Source organism: Scardinius erythrophthalmus (genome assembly GCF_964197995.2).
Source record: "Scardinius erythrophthalmus genome assembly, chromosome: 24".
Taxonomy (NCBI): domain Eukaryota; kingdom Metazoa; phylum Chordata; class Actinopteri; order Cypriniformes; family Leuciscidae; genus Scardinius; species Scardinius erythrophthalmus.
Window position 1 is genome coordinate 11,680,324 of NC_138244.1, and position 19,667 is coordinate 11,699,990.

Sequence of the window (19,667 nt, forward strand, 5' to 3'; positions counted from 1 at the left end):
GAGTGTTTACGGACCGGTTTTGACCGTTCCAATATGATGGACGGGTTACAGCCGCTATGTATTATTATCTATGGTCATGGCCACTGGGCATGTCCTTCCGTTGCTATGCGCCCATATTTGACTTCCGTTTGATGTCTAACAGACATTTTGAGGAAATGTGTGGCTGTGTTCATCGTTTCATTCACTGCTATAAAGAGGGTTTAATTTCAAAAGCATTGTCATAAATTTCTGTTCAAATTATTTACCGTAATAAACTATTAACTATGTATATTTCGGGGAAATATAAATCTGTATGTAGATGGCAGATGTAAATCTACCACTGAAATAAATCATGTATAAATATCCTTATAAGAGAACTGTTTTCAATAATAAATCATTCTGATGTTATTTATTTAATGTCATTCATAATGGTGGACATTATCTGACAGGCTACAATCTGACCCTAAATTAAAATTCATATTAAAAACGTGCTTATTTTTAATATGCGTTTTTCATAGAATATCACAACAATGGATAATGAATTTATGTGTTTATTGATTAATAGTCCTCCAATAATTTATTAAGGGCGAAACAAACGCGCGCACGAAACCATGGCAACAAGCAATCATGGCAGCTACGACAGAGCACAGTAAAACTGACACGGATCAAAACCAACTTGTTGAACTTTTAAAGGACTTAAAGTAAGTCATAAAAGCTTTTTTTTTCTATTTAAAATGTTGACTTAATCTTGCAGTCATGTTTGCCAAAAAAAATAAAATAAAAAAAAGCGTTTCAATGCTCTTATTTAGCTGGCTAATAACAGGACCAGCCGCATTTTAACTGAACGTAGTTTCTGAACGTTTTATTTCTGGTTGCATCAGCAAATAATTTTGCATTTTATATGATTTTTAACATGTAAACACAATTTTATTTTTATTTCCCTACATTTTAAGACGCTCCAATGCAGCGCTACAAGTAGAGATCGGTATGTGTGAGCAATATATTGCTATTAATCGACTGGACCTTCAGACTCAATCGGAGGAAACAGTGGCAACGGTACGTATATATATATATATATATATATATATATATATATATATATATATATATATATATATATATATATATATAAAGCCTTATATATATATATAAGGCTTTTTAAATAGCATATATTTGTATTTAATAAAGTAAACAAGTGCATACAGTTCTGATGTAATGTTTAGTGCTCGTGACGTCTCTATCGTTATGCTTTCACTCTCAAGTTTTGAGGTAAAACCTAACAGTTTTGAGGTAAAACCTTACAGTCTATGGGTAAAACATGACTGTGCATGTAAATCTTGCAATATAATACGTTTTACGTTGTTCTTTCTGTGTTATCTAATTCTGTAAAGCCTGACATATTGAAATTCATTGAGATCTTTATAACAGTATAGACTACTTACATATTAAAATGCATATAAATTGTCACTATGACACTAGACGGGGTTTAGATTAAGCCAGGATTAGCCCTTAATTCAATTTTTTAAACGAGTCTTAGAAAAAAACTTTACTGGTGGTGTGCATCTTGAGACAAAACAATGGCACTGACTGACATATTTTAATATATCTCAGTGCAAATTGCTTTCAGTTAAAACAGCTCAAACATGCATTTTAGACTGGGACTAGCTTAAGCCTCGTCTGTGAAACCGTGGGTAGATCTTCCGATAATATGTCTTAGTGTTTTACGATCAAAGTTTCAAGTATTATGATCAAAGCGCCATAGTTTTTTACTGTGGGGGACAAAACATATGATGCAGTGCAATACAACGACCGACGACGATTGAGAGATTTACAAATAAACGTTTGATGCATCATATTTCATACATTTTAACATGCTTTTTTTTTACAATTATATTAAAAGGCCTTTTACTTGCTAAAAAAGTATAAACTATCAATCAGACGACAGAAGGCGTTTAATAGATTGTGTACAACAGGTTTTTAAGCAAAGTTTTGATCAAGAAATGTGTGCATCAAAACATGATATATAAATAATATCATATATAAATAATAATTAACAATAAAAAACAGGAGCATTTTTATGAGTGGTCCATGCATGATATTCATTCATTCATTCATTGTCAATGTTTTGATTCCAGAGTCCAGGAAGGAAAACTAAAGTTCGCACTCCAGAGAGACAACAGCTCCTGACACTGGAACAGAAATGTGATGTCGCCCAAAGCGTGCTTAAACAGATGACTGAGGATGTGAAGAGAGCGAAAGACCATTCAAAAAGAGAGCTGGAAAATTACAAGGTCATTAGTCAAGAGAGGGAACAAGCTCTTAAAGCTTTGTCACAAATATATTACACACGCTTATATAATTGATTCTACCATCTTTAGGCAACTCTGGAAGAAGCTGATATCCACTTGGCGGAGGTTAAAAAAGAATCTTGCCAGTTTGATCGCGACATCTGTAAAGCACTGCAGGACAAAAAGTGTTTGACGATGAGTGCTGAGAAGGTCATCAGATACATTGAGGACAGAATAAGGGCCAAGGTAAAAGAAAACTTCAAGTCGCAGGTTTATTCTGACAAGAGTTGTGATTTAAATTCCCAATAAAGTGCCATTTTTCCAGGAGAACTTGATCGAGAAGTTGCATCAGAAGAATACAGCACTCGTCGCACACAAGAAAAAACTTCAGGTCCAGCTAAAGCAACAGAAGGAGATGAGTGAGGGACTGACGGCGCTGGACTTTGAGCAGCTCAAGTTAGAGAACATCAAAACTCGTAAACAACTGGATGAGCAAAACCTTGAACATTTGGATCTCAAACTGCTTGCAGGGAATGCCTTGCAGGCCTTGAATTCTAATAAGGTGATTCTTGGTTAACCATAGAAAATACCTGAAGATATCACCTATTTGTTGAGCCACACGCCACACAGTATTAGTAAAGGTCTTGCAATGGTCATTATTACTATAGGGAATTGTTGGCCTTGTGTTGACCTAAAAGTGTGGGGACTGTAAAGGCCTGTTCACAACGATAACTACAAAGATAACTGACGATATTGTTCTGTTTATTCTAAGCACACGCTGCAGTTTTGTCGTCTGTCGCTTTAAATGCTCAAGGATGGATTCTGATTGGCTGTCAATATCAGCTAGAAAAAATCATTCTGATTGTTTCTCTGTGCCGTTGTGCTGTGGACTCTGTTATACTTTAATATTTAGAACTATATCTTTATCGTTATCATCCTTAAGTATCTAAAGATTTTTTCAATGTCCCCTTCTTGCAGAAGAAGCTTCAGACCTTGACACTCGAGTCAGATGTGCTGAACAGTGACATTGCTTTACGGAAGAAGTTACTGGTTAAGATTGAGGAGGAGATCAAGCAAGCGGAGAAGGTCAGGATAATGATATTCGTTCTATGTACTTGTTGAACTTACTGATCTGTAGAAAGACCACCATAAAGCTCTTCGAGAGCTTAGAGTATCTGATCCAGATACCAACATCATGACACCAAATATTTACACTTTAAAAATCAACGCTTTTGTGGCTAAACCAACTAAAAGGTATTTGTACTAGTTGGAATGATACTCCACTGGCCAAAAGCCATAATATGGATTTTATTTTCCTGACAGGAACGAAGCAAAGCAGAGGCTCTGAACAGGAAGTTGAGGGGCCAGTTGGCCGACTATCATGTACCACATGTCCTACAATACATCGAGGTTAAAGAGTCCCACGGCCAGCTGCAGAAGAGTGTTAAGGAATGGGAACGCAAGGTGGAGATTGCAGAGGTGAGGATTCTTATCCTTAGACACTTCTAGAATTAATCATCTCTTTATGGTTTTTAATTGTCTATTTTTTTATATTTCCAGATGGCATTAAAAACATTCAGGAAATCCTGGAACAAGCTTCGGATCGCTGCTGGAGCCAGACCAGTTCCTGCACGACATGCAGCCACAGATTCTGGATTGTATGGGTTCTGACATAAGAGCCTCCAGGTCCTAAATAACCTCAATGCCCAAGAAGATGCCCATACATTTAGCATCTTCTGCTGAATTTCCGCTTAAAACACAAAATGCATCAATATAAAGAAAATAAATGCACATAAAAATGACACACAACAATGCATTATTAATGAAAAGGTTTATTAGTTAGTGCTGTGTATATTAAATGCTACATACAGATATTTCAGCATGAACGTCACATCAACCGCCACATGAACTTTTAACTAGCTCATTCACAATCTACAATTTGAAAAAAAGCTAAGGATAAGTACGTGCGCTTGGATGCGCAGATACTTGGAACAGATTACAGGAACTAACACAGCAGGCATGCACGGGGTGGAGAGGTCTCAAAACCATAGAGGAAGGTCATCGATTGAAGGTCGACGTTCCCCTGTGGCCCTGACACGTCTGCCAAGAATATAGAGATTTATAGAGATTTTAAACAATATTAATAAGAAAATTAATATACAAACATGAAAACATAAAAAAACAACATACTTATGAAATCCAACTGCTCTTTCATTCCTAATGCCTATGGTTTAAAAAAAGCCCCTTGCATAAATAGATCCTATAAAGGGGAAACAAATTGGAGGCCAAGGGCTCTGCGGAGAAACTAGACGCCCCTGCTTAAGGCCAAAGTGTCATCATCACCTCTAACCCCGCAGTACAGGAACACGCGAAACCTAACTGCAAGAGGGAGATGTTCCTCAAGGGCCAGTAATCAACATATAATACTGCATAAGCAACAGAGCCAAGAATGTCATTTTGCCCCATGTAGGATGATGGGAAATTGCGATGGGGTGGGAGGGGTAAAGTAAAAAAAAAAAAAAAGTAGGCAAATCAGGATTTGAACAGTTCTATTAAAATTCAGCTTTGTGGACCATTACAAAAAGTGGTAGATTCTTCTAAAATTAAAACAAGGAGAGCATGTGATTCAAAAAACCATAGATTACCCTTGTAAGAGTACCACTCAAATATGTCTGTGTTTAAATATATACACATATTTTTGTATATGTCAATTTAAAAAAATTCTCAAAAGAACATACTGGTTATCGTTGGATGCGTATGCAAGACACACATTCACTAACAAAAACATGTGAATGACGTGTGTTTAAATCAAGGCCATAGAGGCCCAATACAATTACTTTCCCTCCTGGATCCTGGGGGAAGCCGAAAATACATTTTGAAAGTCTTTGATTACAGTTTTTATAAAAGAAAATAACAGGGAAACAAAGACTCACCGTCATGTTGCGAAAGGCAAATGACTATAGGCAAGACATGGAGTTGGCAGATTAAAGATCAAACACATGGATAAATCTATACAGTAGACATAAAATGACACTTAGGGTACTGTACAAGTCCTGTAAAGGTGGGGGGAGGGGGGCAAGGGGCAAAAACCTTTATAAAAACAGACTAAATTTTCACACAACCTTGAATACACCAATTACAATCCCAACTACATCTACAAAGAGGCTAAATTTAACTTTAAAAAGGCAAATCAGAAACAAAACGTAAAGAATGTATGAATCAGAACATGAAAAGCTACTTATAACTGGTGCAGCTTAAGAAAGACAATGCAATATCTAATGACAGGACTGTTAAACAAGTTGTATACATACTAATTATATACATACAGTAATACAGGAAGCCTTTTCAGGTTTTTAAGCAATTTTTAGGACAGCTGTACTGATTCTGGTGGTAATATGAACTGTTTGTATGCAAGTTTACATTTCTATATAGATTCTATATATTTACGTATAATCTCAGTGAAATGTAGAGACCGTCTGAGGTCATTATACTTCTGCTGGTTAACGATCTGTCCCGTTTAGGGTGTGGTACAGTACAATGATGGTTTTTGGTACATACCATTAGATGCCACGAGGAGAACGTCAACATTGACTTAAACAGACAGTTTCAACAGTTTATAACAGCACAACTTTTTCACCCTTTTTCTTTTGTCTTCAGTTGTGGGGCGAACTAAATGCGCACAGGAGGTGCTCCCAATGTGCATACAATGTACTCAAACTGGAACAAGGCTAGAGATCCAAGTAGAGTTCTTTTGTAGAGGCAAACAGTGAGCAGTATCTCAACCATACTAGGTACTATAATGTGATACCAAAAATCGATAGCTGATTCCATATGACGGTTCAAGACTGAACAAATAGTTGCAGACCAAATTGTTTTTGCCTTGTGCTCTAAAGATCTTGAAGAACGGCATTGTGAGCCACGTCTGGCCAAGGAGCCATGAAGCAGGGCAAATGCCGCCCTACTGTCCTAGGATCACAGTGCTTTCTGGGATAGAGTTCGAAGATCTGTTTCCATCCTCCCAGGATTCATATATATTCTTTGTTTGCCAATCAAACCCAATTAAAAGATGCCTCTAGACATCAAAAAGGGAATACTACTACTTGAGTATATGCATGTTTAGAACAAAATGAGGTATTATGAGGTTACTGGGCCTTGTAAAAATTCATTTGACTGGGGTAGTTTGCTGAGATTCCTAAAACCTCTGTGAATGTAATCGGGATTACAAGTTACTGAATGAGAGAAGACACAGGGTACCCGCCACCTTCAGCCGTGTGCTGGACAGTATGCTCTTGAAGGGCTCCTAGATCAGCGAAACGCTCTCCGCACCATACACATTTAAACTGGGCATCTCTCGCATGCACGCTTTGATGCTTGGCCAGGTGTTCACGCTGCTTGAAACCCTTGTCGCAACTGGCGCACTTGTAGGGCTTCTCTCCGGTGTGGACGCGCCTGTGTCGCTGCATCTCCGAGGAGTACTTGAAGCGCTTCTCGCAGTCAGGACACTTCAAGGGCTTCTCACGGGATGGGTCACATCGGTGCTGCACGAACTCTGAGGAGGACAGGAAACGTCGGTCACACAGCGAGCATTTGAGAGGCTTCTCGGTGCAGTGGGAATTCTGATGGCGCTGGAGCGTGGTGGCCTTCTTGTAAGCCTTTCCGCACACGTCACACTTGTAGGGCTTGTCTGGATTTGTGGGTGTCGAGGAGGCCTCACCACATTTGTGACGTAGCAGCTCCCCAGACTGACTGAAGCCCTTGCCGCAGGAGGCGCACTTGAAGAGGTTGTCCATGCCATGAACGTGCTGGTGGTATAACAGGTGGGACGGCTGCAGGAAGCCCTTGTCGCACAGGTTGCATTTGAAGGGGCGGTCGGCGGAGGCCTTGTGTGTGCGTCGGTGGCGCACCAAGGCGTACTGTTGTTTAAAGCTCATCTGGCAGTCTTCACAGTGAAACGGGCGTTCCTCCGAGTGGGTGCGTTCATGCTGTCTCAGGTCGGACGGACGCTTGAAGCCCTTCCCGCATGTGGCGCAGCGAAAAGGCCGAGCACCTTGCGGCTGACACTGGTGGTGGAGGAGCTCCGAAGACTCTTTGAAGTGCAACTCGCAGAGGTTGCACTTAAAAAGGTGCTCACCCGAGTGGGCATACATGTGACGGACTAGGTGGGAGCGGTGCTTGAAGCTCTTCTCACACACTGCACACTTGAATGGTCGTTCGGAGCTGTGGGTACGCTGGTGGTGGGCTAGATGAGAAGACTGGCTGAAGCTTTTGTCGCATGTTTCACATTTAAACGGCTTCTCGCCTGTGTGGACGCGTTCGTGACGTGTGAGCTCGGATAAGTGACGGAAGCCCTTGGAGCACACCGAACACTTGTACGGCCTGTCAGGTTGCGAAGGCTCGAACGTAGGCTGGCCTGATGTCCCGACGGCAGCGCTGCCACTAGACGATGCTTCGTCGTTGGATGGTTGCCCTGGGTTGGCCGTTGACGAAGTTGGTGTGGCATTTCCAGAACCCGGTCGATACGTTTTTTCACATATGGAGCACTTCATGGGGTTTCCGCTGTTATGGGCAGTGTGATGCTGTGCTAGAGAAGTTAGCAGCGAAAAGCCCATCTTGCACACTCCGCACACAAAAGGTTTCTGCTCCACCTGCACACACTGGTGCTCCAACAGGTCGGTGGCTTGGTGGAAGATTTTCAGACACTGCGTGCACTGAAACGAACGATCTTGGCTCACCATGCACTGGTGCTCATGTGGATTGGCCAGATGGGAGATGTCATGGCCACATGCACCACACTTGTGTCCTCCCTCGCTCCCCACATGCAAGGAGGACTGCTGCGCTTGTGCCGGATGCTGCTGCTGACTGTGATGCTGCTGCTGCTGTTGTTGTTGCTGCTGCTGTTGCTGTTGCTGGGATTGTTGCAATGCCGCGTCCGGCTGGAGGACAATGCCGTAGACGGTGCAGCCCAGCGTGTCCGCCCCTGGTGGGATGGTGTGCACGACTGGAGGCGGGGCAACAGCATGCTGCTGCCACGCCTCCGTCATACGTGCTCGGGTGTATGGATTCAGCTTTGAGCCGTAGTTGGACCGCTTTCTGGATGAATTCAGGTGGAAGGGATTGTTGGACTGCCCAGGATGGGAAAGGAAAAAAAGTAGGTAATAAAGCTTTCAGGAACACGTTTTGGCTTGATATAAACAGAGAACTGACATGGATGTGAGCATCAAGTGCAAAGGACCTTGACCTTCTTCATCACCTTGGTACAGCCCTATAAGAAAAAACAAAAACAAGAAAACTGGATGAAAAACTTACACAGACAACAAACATCTTTTAGGGGCATTTACATTGTGTGTGAAATACTGTGAAAGAGTTTTGGGCCAATTCAACTATCACTTGCCTCATACATTTGTTGATGACTTCATTTATTTAAAATAATATTACATTTAATATTGTTGTTGCATATTGTGCTGCTTTAAATTTTACCGTAACATTAACATTCTCTAACTGGTTGACATAACGCGTCTTTACACAGCCAACTTAAGGCTGCCCTCTGCCTGACAAAAATTCAGTGTAAAGATGCAATGCCAGATAAAAGCCATGCTAAATTATGGCTGCTCTGACCCACCTATAGGCGGCATATAAACAGCTGGTGTAAAGAAAGACACCTAAATGCCACTTCAGTAGCTACCTTCTGCCCCACCTTTGCAGAGTAATATAATTTTGCAATATTTAAGGGTTAATTAAAATGGCAATGAAGAAAAAAGATTAACGATTAACGTTTTATGAAAAATATGTACTTTTCTGGCATATAAAAAACATTGCTAAATTTAAAATGTGTGTTTCCAGTAAAAATGTTGGCAAGACAAATAAAAAATCTGAACTAATGGTCCGACTGGGACAGAATACAATAACCCTACTGTACAATAAGCCCTAAAACTAACAGCAGCTTGCAGCATAAAACTGACTAGAAGTCATCATTGAGTTACAGTGACTGTTGGCAAGGCATCAAAGTGGGCTTTATGAAAAAAAAAAAAAAAAAAAAAAAAAACAGATAGTGGCGCTCACATGTTAACCACTTCTTGATATAGTTGGTTACATAAGGAATGACCTCCATCAATTTAAGCATTGTAAACGTGCTTAACCTTTACTGCAACATCTGGATTTGAGCACTTGATGCACCAAGGAGAAATTAAATGAACAAATGAAATCTGACAGATCACAGACCACTTTATCCAGTGATAACAACACAGGTACGAGTATCTGTCTGGTACACCTCAATTTCGTGCTGGATAGCGAGACTGACTTGCCCACCAACCTATAGCATTGTTGGGGCATCACAGAACGTGCATACTATGCCCAAAATACTGTCCAAGTAGTGGCACACTAGTTTTTGAGACAGTCTATTGCCTCACATTTTTAATCACCTGTGTGTATAAAAGTGGTACAGCTGTTCCAAAGCATGCATGCATGGTTAAGAAAATGTAATAATACATAAAGACTGACGCTTCTGTTCGCTGCGCATTTGTTTACACACAATTCTATCGGGGCGAATAAAAGCCGGTGACAGAATTTAAACGTTAAGCAGATTTAACATTTATGTACAAAACAGTAACCAATAGCTTATGAACAAGGCGATGTTTAAGACACCTGGATAAAAACACAAAAACGTAGCTTTGCAAAATGGCTAACGAATATTTGCAAGCTGGCTAGCAGGCTAACAGTAGCTTTGCAACACACACAAACACACATCCTTGTAAAATATGTTAAGATATGCATATTACCTTTTTTTTCAGAAGTGGATTCCACCCATGTTTATTCTCAGGGATAGAAGTTCAATCAAGAAACGGCTTGTATTTTCTGAAGGCCGTAAATCCTCCGATTGATCCGCGGTCTCTGCTAGGCCGCACCCCTGGCCAGTGCCTGCAAAAACGCATGAAAACCATGCAAACTCTCCGGATTTCGGTTGGGTTGCTCCATAAAACCCCGATAACAGTCTTTTCGGCGTTTGCAGCGCATTTAGGGGAGCTGACTGACGAGGAATGGCCGGCCCATAGTGCGTTTTATTTCGGGCTTAGATCGCTGACCACCGAAACCCCCGACAGCCGCACGGGAACCTGAATAACACATAATTGGCATCCTCACAAAACATACCGGAACTTCATTAATTTGATTCAAAAACGGCATTTATATATATTAATATTCGTTCTAAAATCGCCATAATTACCACGGAAAATATGTCTATCACTGTTTTAGGGTATAGGGCGAGTGGTTATTTTATTAGAACGCTTTTGGGGAATTATTGTAGTGACAGGATAACCATAATAGTTAGTTATGAAGCTTTAATAAGACAATAAACGTCAACATTTTGTTCGTATAAACGTATAGTTTATGGTCATTGCTGCAATTCAATGTTGACTGCAGCTGCGCTTTTTTTTTTCTTTTTTCTTTTTTGTAAGGGCGGAATGCAAAAGAGTCGGAACCATTTGAATCAATATTTGCTGTAGTGGGACGCTGTGATGATGCACCGTTTGTTCCCTTGTGATTAGAGGTCCGAATCATTCTCTGAATCGGTTCTTTCAAACGGTTAATTTCAAAGAAACGGTTCTTACGCACTTATACAAAAGTATCCATGCTTTGAATAAAACCATTTAGGAAAATGTATTTAAAATATTTAATACTTAAATTCACAGTAATCTCTCGTCTGAGAAAAACAACAACAATAAATATTCGGTCACTAACATAACTTTTAACGCCGTACAAAGAAACGCAATCACACGCTAGGTTGTGATGTGAACCGGTTTAACGGTTGCATTGTAAAAGATCCGACTCAAAAGAATGATTCGTTTTGGAATCCTATTGTTTGTTGTAGTGGGACTCTGTGAAAGGGCAGAACCATCGGAAGCGCTTTGCGCTTGACAATAAGAGTGTTGTCAAGTATCTGAGATGGTATTTTGAATCCTCTGTTGCAGTTTTTAAGGTTTTTCTGCCTTAGCATGATTGTCAATTACAGTTGTAGCAGTTCTGAAGATGAAACTGAAAACTCTTCAAAAAGTGATTCCTCACCTTCAAGGAAAAGAGGAAAACTTGACAATGAAAGCAGGTTTGGTGCGTTTGATCTTATGTTGTTTAGTTTTATTTTGATTTGCATTTCTAGGGCTCTAAATTCCTCTTTTACCTGAATAGCAACAGTGAACCTTTGGATCATGGATCTGTTAAAAGCAAAACAGGCAAATCAGCCCACTTGACACCTCGACTGCCTCTTCCCGAGAGTGTAAGGGAGATGTTCGGAGAATCAGAAGAAAAGTGGACCGATAAAAGAGATGAGCATGGAGGGCGAATGCGGTCCTTCCAGCACGAGCGGGGCAACTGGGCTACATACATGTTCCTTCCTTGTAAGCATTTTGCCTGAGTGTATTTAGAAACTGTAATTTTTCTCTGAATGACCTTTAACCCTTTTTAGATGATCCTGAGGAGGCCTTTCTGGAGGTACTAAATGAAATGATGGTGGTTGCGGCAGCTCACGGCATCCCTCTGGCCCTATCTGAAGAGTTTCACCTCAGTCTCTCAAAGACAGTGGTTCTGCGGCATCACTGGATTCAACCTTTCATCCAGTCCATTCGGACTGGTGTGACACATTTCCAGAAGTCTGTGTTATATAATCAACACTTCATTGTTTCATTATAACATATGTCAGTTGCTGGGTGTCTAAGTCAGATTGTTTCCTCAGGTTTTTCTGCTTGGCTGATAAACTGATGGTGTATTCTAACGCTGAAAAGACTAGGTATTTCATTACTCTCGCTGTTAATTATCTAACTAGGCTGTGTATTAATTATTTCTTCATTTCAATGCACTGTTTTAATGGCATAAAGTTCATGCAGGACATTCCTTGGTTTGGAAATCTCCACTGGAAAAACTCAGTTGCTTGAGCTCATCAAAATACTGGATCAAACCATGAAAGAATTCAACCTCAGCACCTTTTATAAGGTACAAACAAGGCATTGGTATCATATTTGTGAACATAGATTCAAATACAATCAAATTTAGATAAAAATTTAATGTAACCGCCTCCTCTATTTCACATAGGATCCTTCTTTCCACATAAGCCTTGCTTGGTGTGTGGGTGACCACACGGAAAGCCTAAAAAAGGCATGTTTATCAGAATTGCAGGTAGGAACCCAAATAGATCTGCATCACAAACTAAACGGATAAGTACTAATTAAAGACAAAGGTCAAAGAGTTGGTGTGTTTTTGGCATTGCAATCTGAATTCTAATAACCTATGATTTTACTTTTCACAGAGTCTTATTGACGCTCATGAAGATGGGCCTTTTCACATACGGCTCAACTGCACAGAGCTTCGTTGCAAAACGGGAAATAAAGTCTTTCTTTTCTCCCTCCAATGATTGTGAAACCATGGAAGCTTCTTTCTTCCACAGAATAAAAATATAAAAAAGGTAATTGCGACTTTTTTCCCTTGTTTATATCTCAATTCGAACGAGATATAAACTCACAATTCTCAGAAAAAGTCACAATTGTGAGATTTACATTTGCAACTATGAGAAAAAATCTGAATTGTGCGATAAAGTGACAATAAGCTTCCATACGAAACACTGTTTAGTAGTGATGTAGATTTTGAGGTTTGCAGAATATAATGAAAGATTTGAATGGTGTATGAAGTATCTCTATGTTATTACAATTTTGGTAAAGAGCATTTTATTGTACATTACTGCAACATGGTGATTTTTCTCATGGCATGCATGCAACTGTCTGTTGTTTGAGAAACAAAAAGTCACACCCTGGTTTAGCATTGCATTTTTACCATCAGACTTGTGTGGGTTTTTTTTTTTTTTTTTTTTAGCAACACACAAAGATTAAGTTTCACTTTCCACAGCCAGGCCTGGTTTCACAAACATTGCTTAGATTAAGCCAGGATTAGGCCTTAGTTCAATTAGGACATCTTCGTAGCTTTTACAAATGTGCCTTGAAAAAAAAAACATTACTGGTGGTGTGCATTTGAGCCTTGTCTGTGAAACCAGGGGTTAATGTTGTACTGTTAAAATACAGTTTTTATTATAGAACTTAGTCTTATAACCTCAATAATAAAAAGCGACAAATAACATGCTTCACAATTCATTGTTCATTATATTCAAGAGCAGACTTTGTTCACATGTAACATGGGTTACCCATCCTGGGCCGTGGCACAAATGCAGTCTAGAGGTTAAGCTGATGTATATTGAGCAACAGTGAGATATCCAGCCGTTAGGCACATTCTACATTCAAGAACATCTGACAAAAATACATAAATCAATACTGATCACAGACTGCCAGATAAATAGCCACTTGCTTGTTAGTAGGATCAACAGAGATACTGCAGTGTCAGTACAATTTGGATAGAAACATTTAAAAAAAAAAAAAACACTAGATAAAATATGCAGATTAAAGAAGTTGTTGGGAATAAGAGGTTAAGGTTAAAAAAGGTTAAGAAACAGACAATATTTAGAAAAGGATTAACAGCAGACAATTGCCATTTTGGTATGTAAGTGGAAATTACATTTTACTATGTGCTGTAAAATCTATGTTAACATTTCAAATCTCACTTGAGTACAAAAATTAAAGAATCATTTCTGTAAATGCTGATTGTTCCCAACAAAAGATGACTATTTATCATTGATGTCCTGATAAACCTCAACTCCACAAAAAGGAACTCCGACAACCAATTACGACAAGGAAACTAACATCCACCCAAAAAGCAGAACCAAGTCCTGAAAGTTAAAGCCTGTGTAAAGCCTCAATGCCATCACGGTGTAAACAGCACATTCTTGATGTAGTTGACCGTGGTTATGTTCAACAGCATGGCGACGTGCTCGTTCCCGGGCAGCTCGAACATTTGGACAGGCTGTGTCTGCTGGCTCTTCCAGCGTTTGCATTGTGTGGCGCTCAACAGGTTGACTGTTCCGTCTCCGTCCCCGTTGATGACGGTGGGGTCTACATCTGGGAAGTTTGTGTAATTGAAGCCCTGAGCAGTGGGAATGCCGCTGCCATAAAGACAGTGGACAGGTACGCCCGGAGGCTGAAGTGCACTGACCAGCGGTTCCGTGTCCTTCCTCATGGCCCAGCCGTCCTCATAGTCAATATCTTTGAAGAAGCGCTGATAGTCTCGGACTGTGTAGCTGGTGTTTGGGGTGGAAACCAGGACCATGTCTTTGGGCCAGGAGTGGGCGTAGGGGAAGAGCCAGACGGTGGAGACGGCCGTTCGCTGCTGGGTGCGGATTTTTACAGGACTGATGACGGGAATGCGGTTGTTGTCGCCTGTGATGGAACCAAAATCAAATGATCAAACCAGTGATCGTAAATGGGTTTTAAAGTAAAATCAAAATGGACGTTTCAGGTTTTTTTTTTTTTATGGAATATTAAAGTGCCTATAAATGATTTATACATGGACGTCATTATTTTTTCAAATTCATATGATCTTTATTCAAAATAACTTTTCACTTCGTTGTTGATGCGTTTTCTGGCGTGAGGGCGGGACAACCTGTCATTCAAATCCAGCGCTCAAGTTAAAAGAAGCTCCACTTTTTTTTTTTTTTTTTTTTTAAGTGTCTTCAGGTTTTTTTCATTTCACTAAAAAAACTTGCCATTTTCAGGGTTTAAATCCGAAATCGTATTGAACAATCATTATTTTCAAAAAGGTTTATAAATACTTTTCAAAGTAAAAAGTTTAACCAATATAATGAAATATAATTTCAATCATTAAAGCTGCTTTGAAAATCTTTTTTGTATAAAGAATGAAATAAATGTGACTGTGATTGTTTTAGGGTCATCACATAACACGTGCTTTTAAAATATTAATACGTTTTGTTAATGAAATGATTATTAAATAATCATTATTAAATAATACTATTTCCAAAAAAATAGCAATACAAGATTATGCCAAACTACTTGGTTTTCTTTTCAAGATTTTTATCTTCATTATGATGTCAAGACTGTTGTATCACCATGACAGTTTTGACTTTAAATTTATTTTGACATTTTTGAGGGCATAATTCAGAAATTAAAGGTGTATTCACGCCACTGTATATGTGAATTGCATTGATGTACAAAAGCTTGCCATAGATAACTGATCAAATTTAAAGGTGCAGTATGTATTATTGACAGTTAATGGTTGAAATGGGATTGCCAGACTGAGGACACTGATTGCAACTGGCAATTGGAAAGCGACTTATACTGCAAGTTGATCAGCTAATGCATTCGTTTGCAATGTTTTTACTGACAAAGCTTAAGTCGGGTAGAATCTTCCATGTCTACAATACGCAGTGTTTTCCACCATCTGGCAACCCAAGGTTGAGAAAATACTACTGGGTAAACTGGCAGTGGGTGGGATCACACAAACCAACACAAAAACAATAATTCCGACACAGAACGCACATTTTAGAGTAGAATAACTGGCTGTAGCATTGTTTTTTAGAGAAACAAGTATCCTAAATCTCAGCAAACATTCTATGATATTTTTATGCTTTAGTACAGTCAAACAAAATTACATACAGAACCGTTAATTCAGCAAAGGCTCGGTTTCACAGAAAGGTCTTAGATTAAGCCAGGATTAATTAGGAAATTTAATTAGCTTTTATAAACGAGTCTTGGAAAAAAACATTACTGGTGATGTCATCTTGAGACAAAACAATGGCACTGTTATATTTTAGGATATGCCAGTGCAAGTTGCTTTCAGTTAAAACAGCTCAAACATGCATTTTAGTCTGGGACTAGCTCAAACCTTGTCTGTGAAACCGGGGGAAAATCTCCTTGTACAACAAATTTTGCCTGTACCTGTTGCCATAACTCTAAGAGTTTTGGCCACTCCAGCCCATGGAGGCCCTAGAGAAACAAATGCCTTGATGTACCGGTCCTTCCAAGCTTGTGGTTGTTGATTAAGGAAATAGAGCGTGTACATGTTCCCCATACTGTGTGCGATGAGGACCACAGGACCTCCAGCCTTATTAGCCATCTCCTCAATCATCTGCTGCAGACGCAAGAAGTACTCCTTATTGTCATCTGCAGGTACAGATCAGGGAACAAAAATGTCCAATTTAGACATTAAGACAAGATTCAACACGTTTCACAGAACTTTGATTTGGTGCATAAATAGAAGAAGAAGATACACACTGGGGGCTTTACGCCAGTCATAGGGAGCACCTCGAACATCGTCGTCTCTGGTATACCCCCAATCAACCAGTGCTTGTACTATAGTGAAGAAGTACATGCCTGAAACAGACAAAACAGTTACCAATCGACAAATTAACATAATGAGATAAACACCCAGTTTCCACTCACCCACACTCCGTTTACTGGGATCCAGATATTCCAAACTATACGTCTTTCCAAACCCAGGCACTCTGACATCCACCCCCGGAGGAGCTTCAGTTAGGTGGGTTGTGCGATTGTACAGTAGCCTTTAAACAAAACAGATGCTGATGACGTATTTGCATATTTAAACCAGGCGACATGAAATCAAAAGCAGCAAAGATGTGCTTTCTAATTTCCCCATTCAATAGAGTGCATTTGGAACTGCCCATTTTTTGAAACAATCAATATAGCTTACAGTAGGTCTGTTTTTAAAGGTTTATAAATGATTGTTAATCTCTATGGAGAAATTGAATTGAGTTTTTAATTGTGTAACCTGACTGTTGCACTCAATAAAGTTTGTTGCAGAAGAAGGAAGCTTGTTTTACAAAATGTTATGGATGTCATGCCAGCGATACACCACATGTAGTTTCTGGTTTCAGTTGTTCTTTTGCCCTTTACCTCATGTTATCAATCCAGCAGTCAATGGCCACCGGCACCAGCAGCTCCAGGTTGAGCCATAGCGTGAAGTAGTCATTGGTCTTCTTGTAGCAGATGTAGTGCACTACACTAGGTTTGTCCAATTTCGCTTCAAGCTGATTCCCAAGATCTCCTGGAACTATGGACAAATCATTTATAATCTTTTGAATGATAAAGAATCATTTAGAATAAATAATGCAATATTCATTAAAAAAAAAATAAGAATTTAAAATTTTATGACTTATGTTGTCACAGGAAACTCCATCAGAAGCACTTCACAAACTACTTTAGATATGATTAAAGAATCACTGATTAAAAAGACTTGACACTATCACCATTCAAAAGAGATTACCTACTTATCACCTACTGATTAAACATCTCTATCGTCACTAATGTCTGCCAGTTAGGTCTAGTTTGAAGCATTTTAACCCCCCACTATGTTTCCAAGTAGACCTAAAGTTTCCTGCAAAATTTGCGAGTCTTTATTGTCCGTCACCACATTCACAAAATACTCCTACTATCAGGTGCCATGTAAATATTGGCTAGTCAAATAGTGTACTTAAAAGTGTGCATTAGATATTATTGTAGAAAAAAAAATGATTGCTGAATAATGATCTAGTGTAAATTTAGACATGAAGACAAACCAGATTTAGTGTAAATTTAGACATGAAGATAAACCATTTTCTACAGTGGAAAATCCTGAATTTAGACATGAAGATGAACCTTTTTCCACAGTAAGTAGCCTACCTGATGGAAAATCCAGTCTCCACTGGTAGGTGTGTTTTGGAGCATTTTATATGGTTTCTAACTCATTCAAGCTCAAGGAGGTGAAAATGGTTCACATTAAACCAACTAAAATCCTGCTATCATGTTCCAAAACACAGATACTAACTTTAGTGTCTTTAGCAACAGTGATGGTAAGATATGGTAATGATGTACCATTACATATTAAGATATTTCAAAGTATCGTATACTATTATGATATCACACACACACAAACAGACACACACAAAGGGTATTACGACAACCCCATGGTACTTCTATAAAAAAGTCTGAAAAAGAACGTATTTTCACAATTAATGAAATGTGCGCATACATTTCGTAATTTGCCAATAAATGATGAAAATGTGACAAAGAAGTGTTGTTTTCTTGTTTAACTACGACCGGTTTCGCAATCAGTGACATTGAATAAGTATTTTTTTGTCCTCAAGTCATATGATCGCGTCATATGAGAAACCGTCAAAGCGAAAACAAACAGATACAAAGAAGAAAATGGCAGTATAAACACAACACAAATGCAATATATAAAAGTCAATCGCTTTTACATGTTGGATTTGTGTTGTGTTTATATTGTTAGACCAGGTTTTGGTTTATTCGACAGCTCTCCTAGAAAAGTATACATAGCTAACGCTCGCAGCTGTTTGTTTGGTCACGTGCATTAAACTGTTATCTAAAATATCAACAGCTTTCAAGCTGCGTTAAGCCACTAGATTTAGGTCTGATTATAAATACATTAATATATTGAATACTCTATATAATACTATAGCAAGCATGGATATGAGGTTAAAACACACTATCTGTACATCCTGTGCTAGTGGTTGTATTATATAACAAAATCTAATGTTCATGCAAACGCAATCACGACATTTGAGCATGTGAGCTACCTGGACATTGTAAGTGTTGCCTAGGTGGGGGGTCACTGGGTTGAGACACAGACGCATGACAGTTCATCATGAGACAAGTAAACAACTGTCTGGTGTCAACAAAATAAAGCAACAGGACATTACATCAAAAAGGATGTGCTGCAATAAAACAACTTACTGAGAACAACAGGCGGTCGGTCCGAGCCCGAGCACACTTTCCCCGGTGAGCATTTCAAACTTCTGCTGTCGGTAAAAGACACCAACAACAACAAACACAGCTGGAGAATCGCGAGGTTCAACCGATGACAGGGAAGCATCTCTTTCAGTGGCTCACACCTCTGCTGGCTTACAGGATCAAGGACGCATTTGTGTCTATCTATCCATCGTGAGGTCTAGGAGTGGTCTGAGAAGTGTCTCTTCTGGCTCTGAGCGACAGTGACTGTGATGAACACAATGTAGCTATCATGTAATAGGTGTTTTTAAAGCAGCTAGACGCGAATAAACAATGGCAGAACACATCGAGTCGGTGGGCGGAGCTTTGAAAGACAGTTCGATTTTAGCAAGGCTGTAATAATTGATTTTATTTTCTGCACTATTACACATATACATACATACCTCGAATGTGAATTTTGAAATCCTTGTGTGCTTTAAAAATCTAAGATGCTAATTAAGGAATACAACTAGCCTACTACAAGAACTGTCTGTATGTAGTTTCAGAATAAAACGCACAAACCAAATTAGCCTACAAATTGATCCTGCCTGAACAACATTTAGTTGTACTTTACAGATTATCTGAATAATATAATTTGTATTAGAATAAATGTATGTATAAAATCACTGAAATCTCTTTCTCAAAACAATTGACTAAATTGAATTTCTAGAATATAAAAAATAAAAAAATAGCCCTGATCATCGATGCTAACTGGTCAATTCCAGCCATGCTAAAT

General features: G+C 39.2%; 4 protein-coding genes across 8 annotated transcripts; 2 read left to right on the top strand and 2 right to left on the bottom strand.

Moving 5' to 3' along the window:
- The first annotated feature begins 119 nt into the window (after positions 1 to 119).
- cfap263 (cilia and flagella associated protein 263) lies at positions 120 to 4,074 on the top strand. Its single transcript, XM_081356185.1, has 8 exons — positions 120 to 680; positions 933 to 1,035; positions 2,115 to 2,270; positions 2,358 to 2,513; positions 2,593 to 2,829; positions 3,246 to 3,353; positions 3,591 to 3,746; positions 3,828 to 4,074. The coding sequence occupies exons 1-8, from the start codon at positions 607 to 609 to the stop codon at positions 3,936 to 3,938; spliced, it is 1,101 nt and encodes a 366-aa protein (XP_081212311.1). The 5' UTR covers positions 120 to 606; the 3' UTR covers positions 3,939 to 4,074.
- Positions 4,075 to 4,087: 13 nt separating this feature from the next.
- Positions 4,088 to 10,370, bottom strand: znf319b (zinc finger protein 319b). The gene is made up of 2 exons (XM_081356181.1): positions 10,043 to 10,370; positions 4,088 to 8,529 (listed from the first exon to the last, which is right to left on the bottom strand). Exon 2 carries the CDS (start codon positions 8,306 to 8,308, stop codon positions 6,494 to 6,496), a length of 1,815 nt encoding a protein of 604 aa, XP_081212307.1. The 5' UTR covers positions 8,309 to 8,529; positions 10,043 to 10,370; the 3' UTR covers positions 4,088 to 6,493.
- Positions 10,371 to 10,833: 463 nt separating this feature from the next.
- usb1 (U6 snRNA biogenesis 1) lies at positions 10,834 to 14,690 on the top strand. Of its 5 annotated transcripts, XR_014029400.1 has the most exons (8): positions 10,834 to 11,361; positions 11,445 to 11,653; positions 11,722 to 11,905; positions 11,989 to 12,042; positions 12,140 to 12,245; positions 12,345 to 12,428; positions 12,559 to 12,714; positions 14,112 to 14,690. XR_014029400.1 is itself a non-coding variant. In XM_081356191.1 (7 exons), exons 1-7 carry the CDS (start codon positions 11,255 to 11,257, stop codon positions 12,661 to 12,663), a joined length of 849 nt encoding a protein of 282 aa, XP_081212317.1. In that variant the 5' UTR covers positions 10,834 to 11,254; the 3' UTR covers positions 12,664 to 13,386. The 5 variants fall into 5 exon arrangements, 4 of the variants coding, with proteins under 4 accessions (XP_081212317.1, XP_081212316.1, XP_081212318.1 ...); XM_081356191.1 differs by lacking the exon at positions 14,112 to 14,690 and having other exon boundaries at positions 12,559 to 13,386; XM_081356190.1 differs by lacking the exon at positions 14,112 to 14,690 and having other exon boundaries at positions 11,086 to 11,361; positions 11,451 to 11,653; positions 12,131 to 12,245; positions 12,559 to 13,387.
- pla2g15 (phospholipase A2, group XV) lies at positions 12,960 to 19,265 on the bottom strand. Its single transcript, XM_081356184.1, has 6 exons — positions 18,899 to 19,265; positions 17,060 to 17,216; positions 16,589 to 16,707; positions 16,421 to 16,519; positions 16,085 to 16,309; positions 12,960 to 14,569 (listed from the first exon to the last, which is right to left on the bottom strand). The coding sequence occupies exons 1-6, from the start codon at positions 19,035 to 19,037 to the stop codon at positions 14,058 to 14,060; spliced, it is 1,251 nt and encodes a 416-aa protein (XP_081212310.1). The 5' UTR covers positions 19,038 to 19,265; the 3' UTR covers positions 12,960 to 14,057.
- Positions 19,266 to 19,667: the final 402 nt, after the last annotated feature.

What these genes read in the sequence shown, in the direction of transcription:
- cfap263 (XM_081356185.1), top strand. Translation starts at nt 607, where the DNA reads ATGGCAGCTACGACAGAGCACAGTAAAACTGACACGGATCAAAACCAA. An exon ending in GAACTTTTAAAGGACTTAAA is followed by an intron (nt 681 to 932) that starts GTAAGTCATAAA and finishes CTACATTTTAAG; the next exon opens with ACGCTCCAATGCAGCGCTAC. An exon ending in AGGCCTTGAATTCTAATAAG is followed by an intron (nt 2,830 to 3,245) that starts GTGATTCTTGGT and finishes CCCTTCTTGCAG; the next exon opens with AAGAAGCTTCAGACCTTGAC.
- znf319b (XM_081356181.1), bottom strand. Translation starts at nt 8,308, where the DNA reads ATGACGGAGGCGTGGCAGCAGCATGCTGTTGCCCCGCCTCCAGTCGTG.
- usb1 (XM_081356189.1), top strand. Translation starts at nt 11,255, where the DNA reads ATGATTGTCAATTACAGTTGTAGCAGTTCTGAAGATGAAACTGAAAAC. An exon ending in ACCTCAGCACCTTTTATAAG is followed by an intron (nt 12,246 to 12,344) that starts GTACAAACAAGG and finishes TATTTCACATAG; the next exon opens with GATCCTTCTTTCCACATAAG. An exon ending in CATGTTTATCAGAATTGCAG is followed by an intron (nt 12,429 to 12,558) that starts GTAGGAACCCAA and finishes TACTTTTCACAG; the next exon opens with AGTCTTATTGACGCTCATGA.
- pla2g15 (XM_081356184.1), bottom strand. Translation starts at nt 19,037, where the DNA reads ATGCTTCCCTGTCATCGGTTGAACCTCGCGATTCTCCAGCTGTGTTTG. An exon ending in CCGACCGCCTGTTGTTCTCA is followed by an intron (nt 17,217 to 18,898) that starts GTAAGTTGTTTT and finishes ATTTGTCCATAG; the next exon opens with TTCCAGGAGATCTTGGGAAT. An exon ending in TGACTGGCGTAAAGCCCCCA is followed by an intron (nt 16,310 to 16,420) that starts GTGTGTATCTTC and finishes CTGTACCTGCAG; the next exon opens with ATGACAATAAGGAGTACTTC.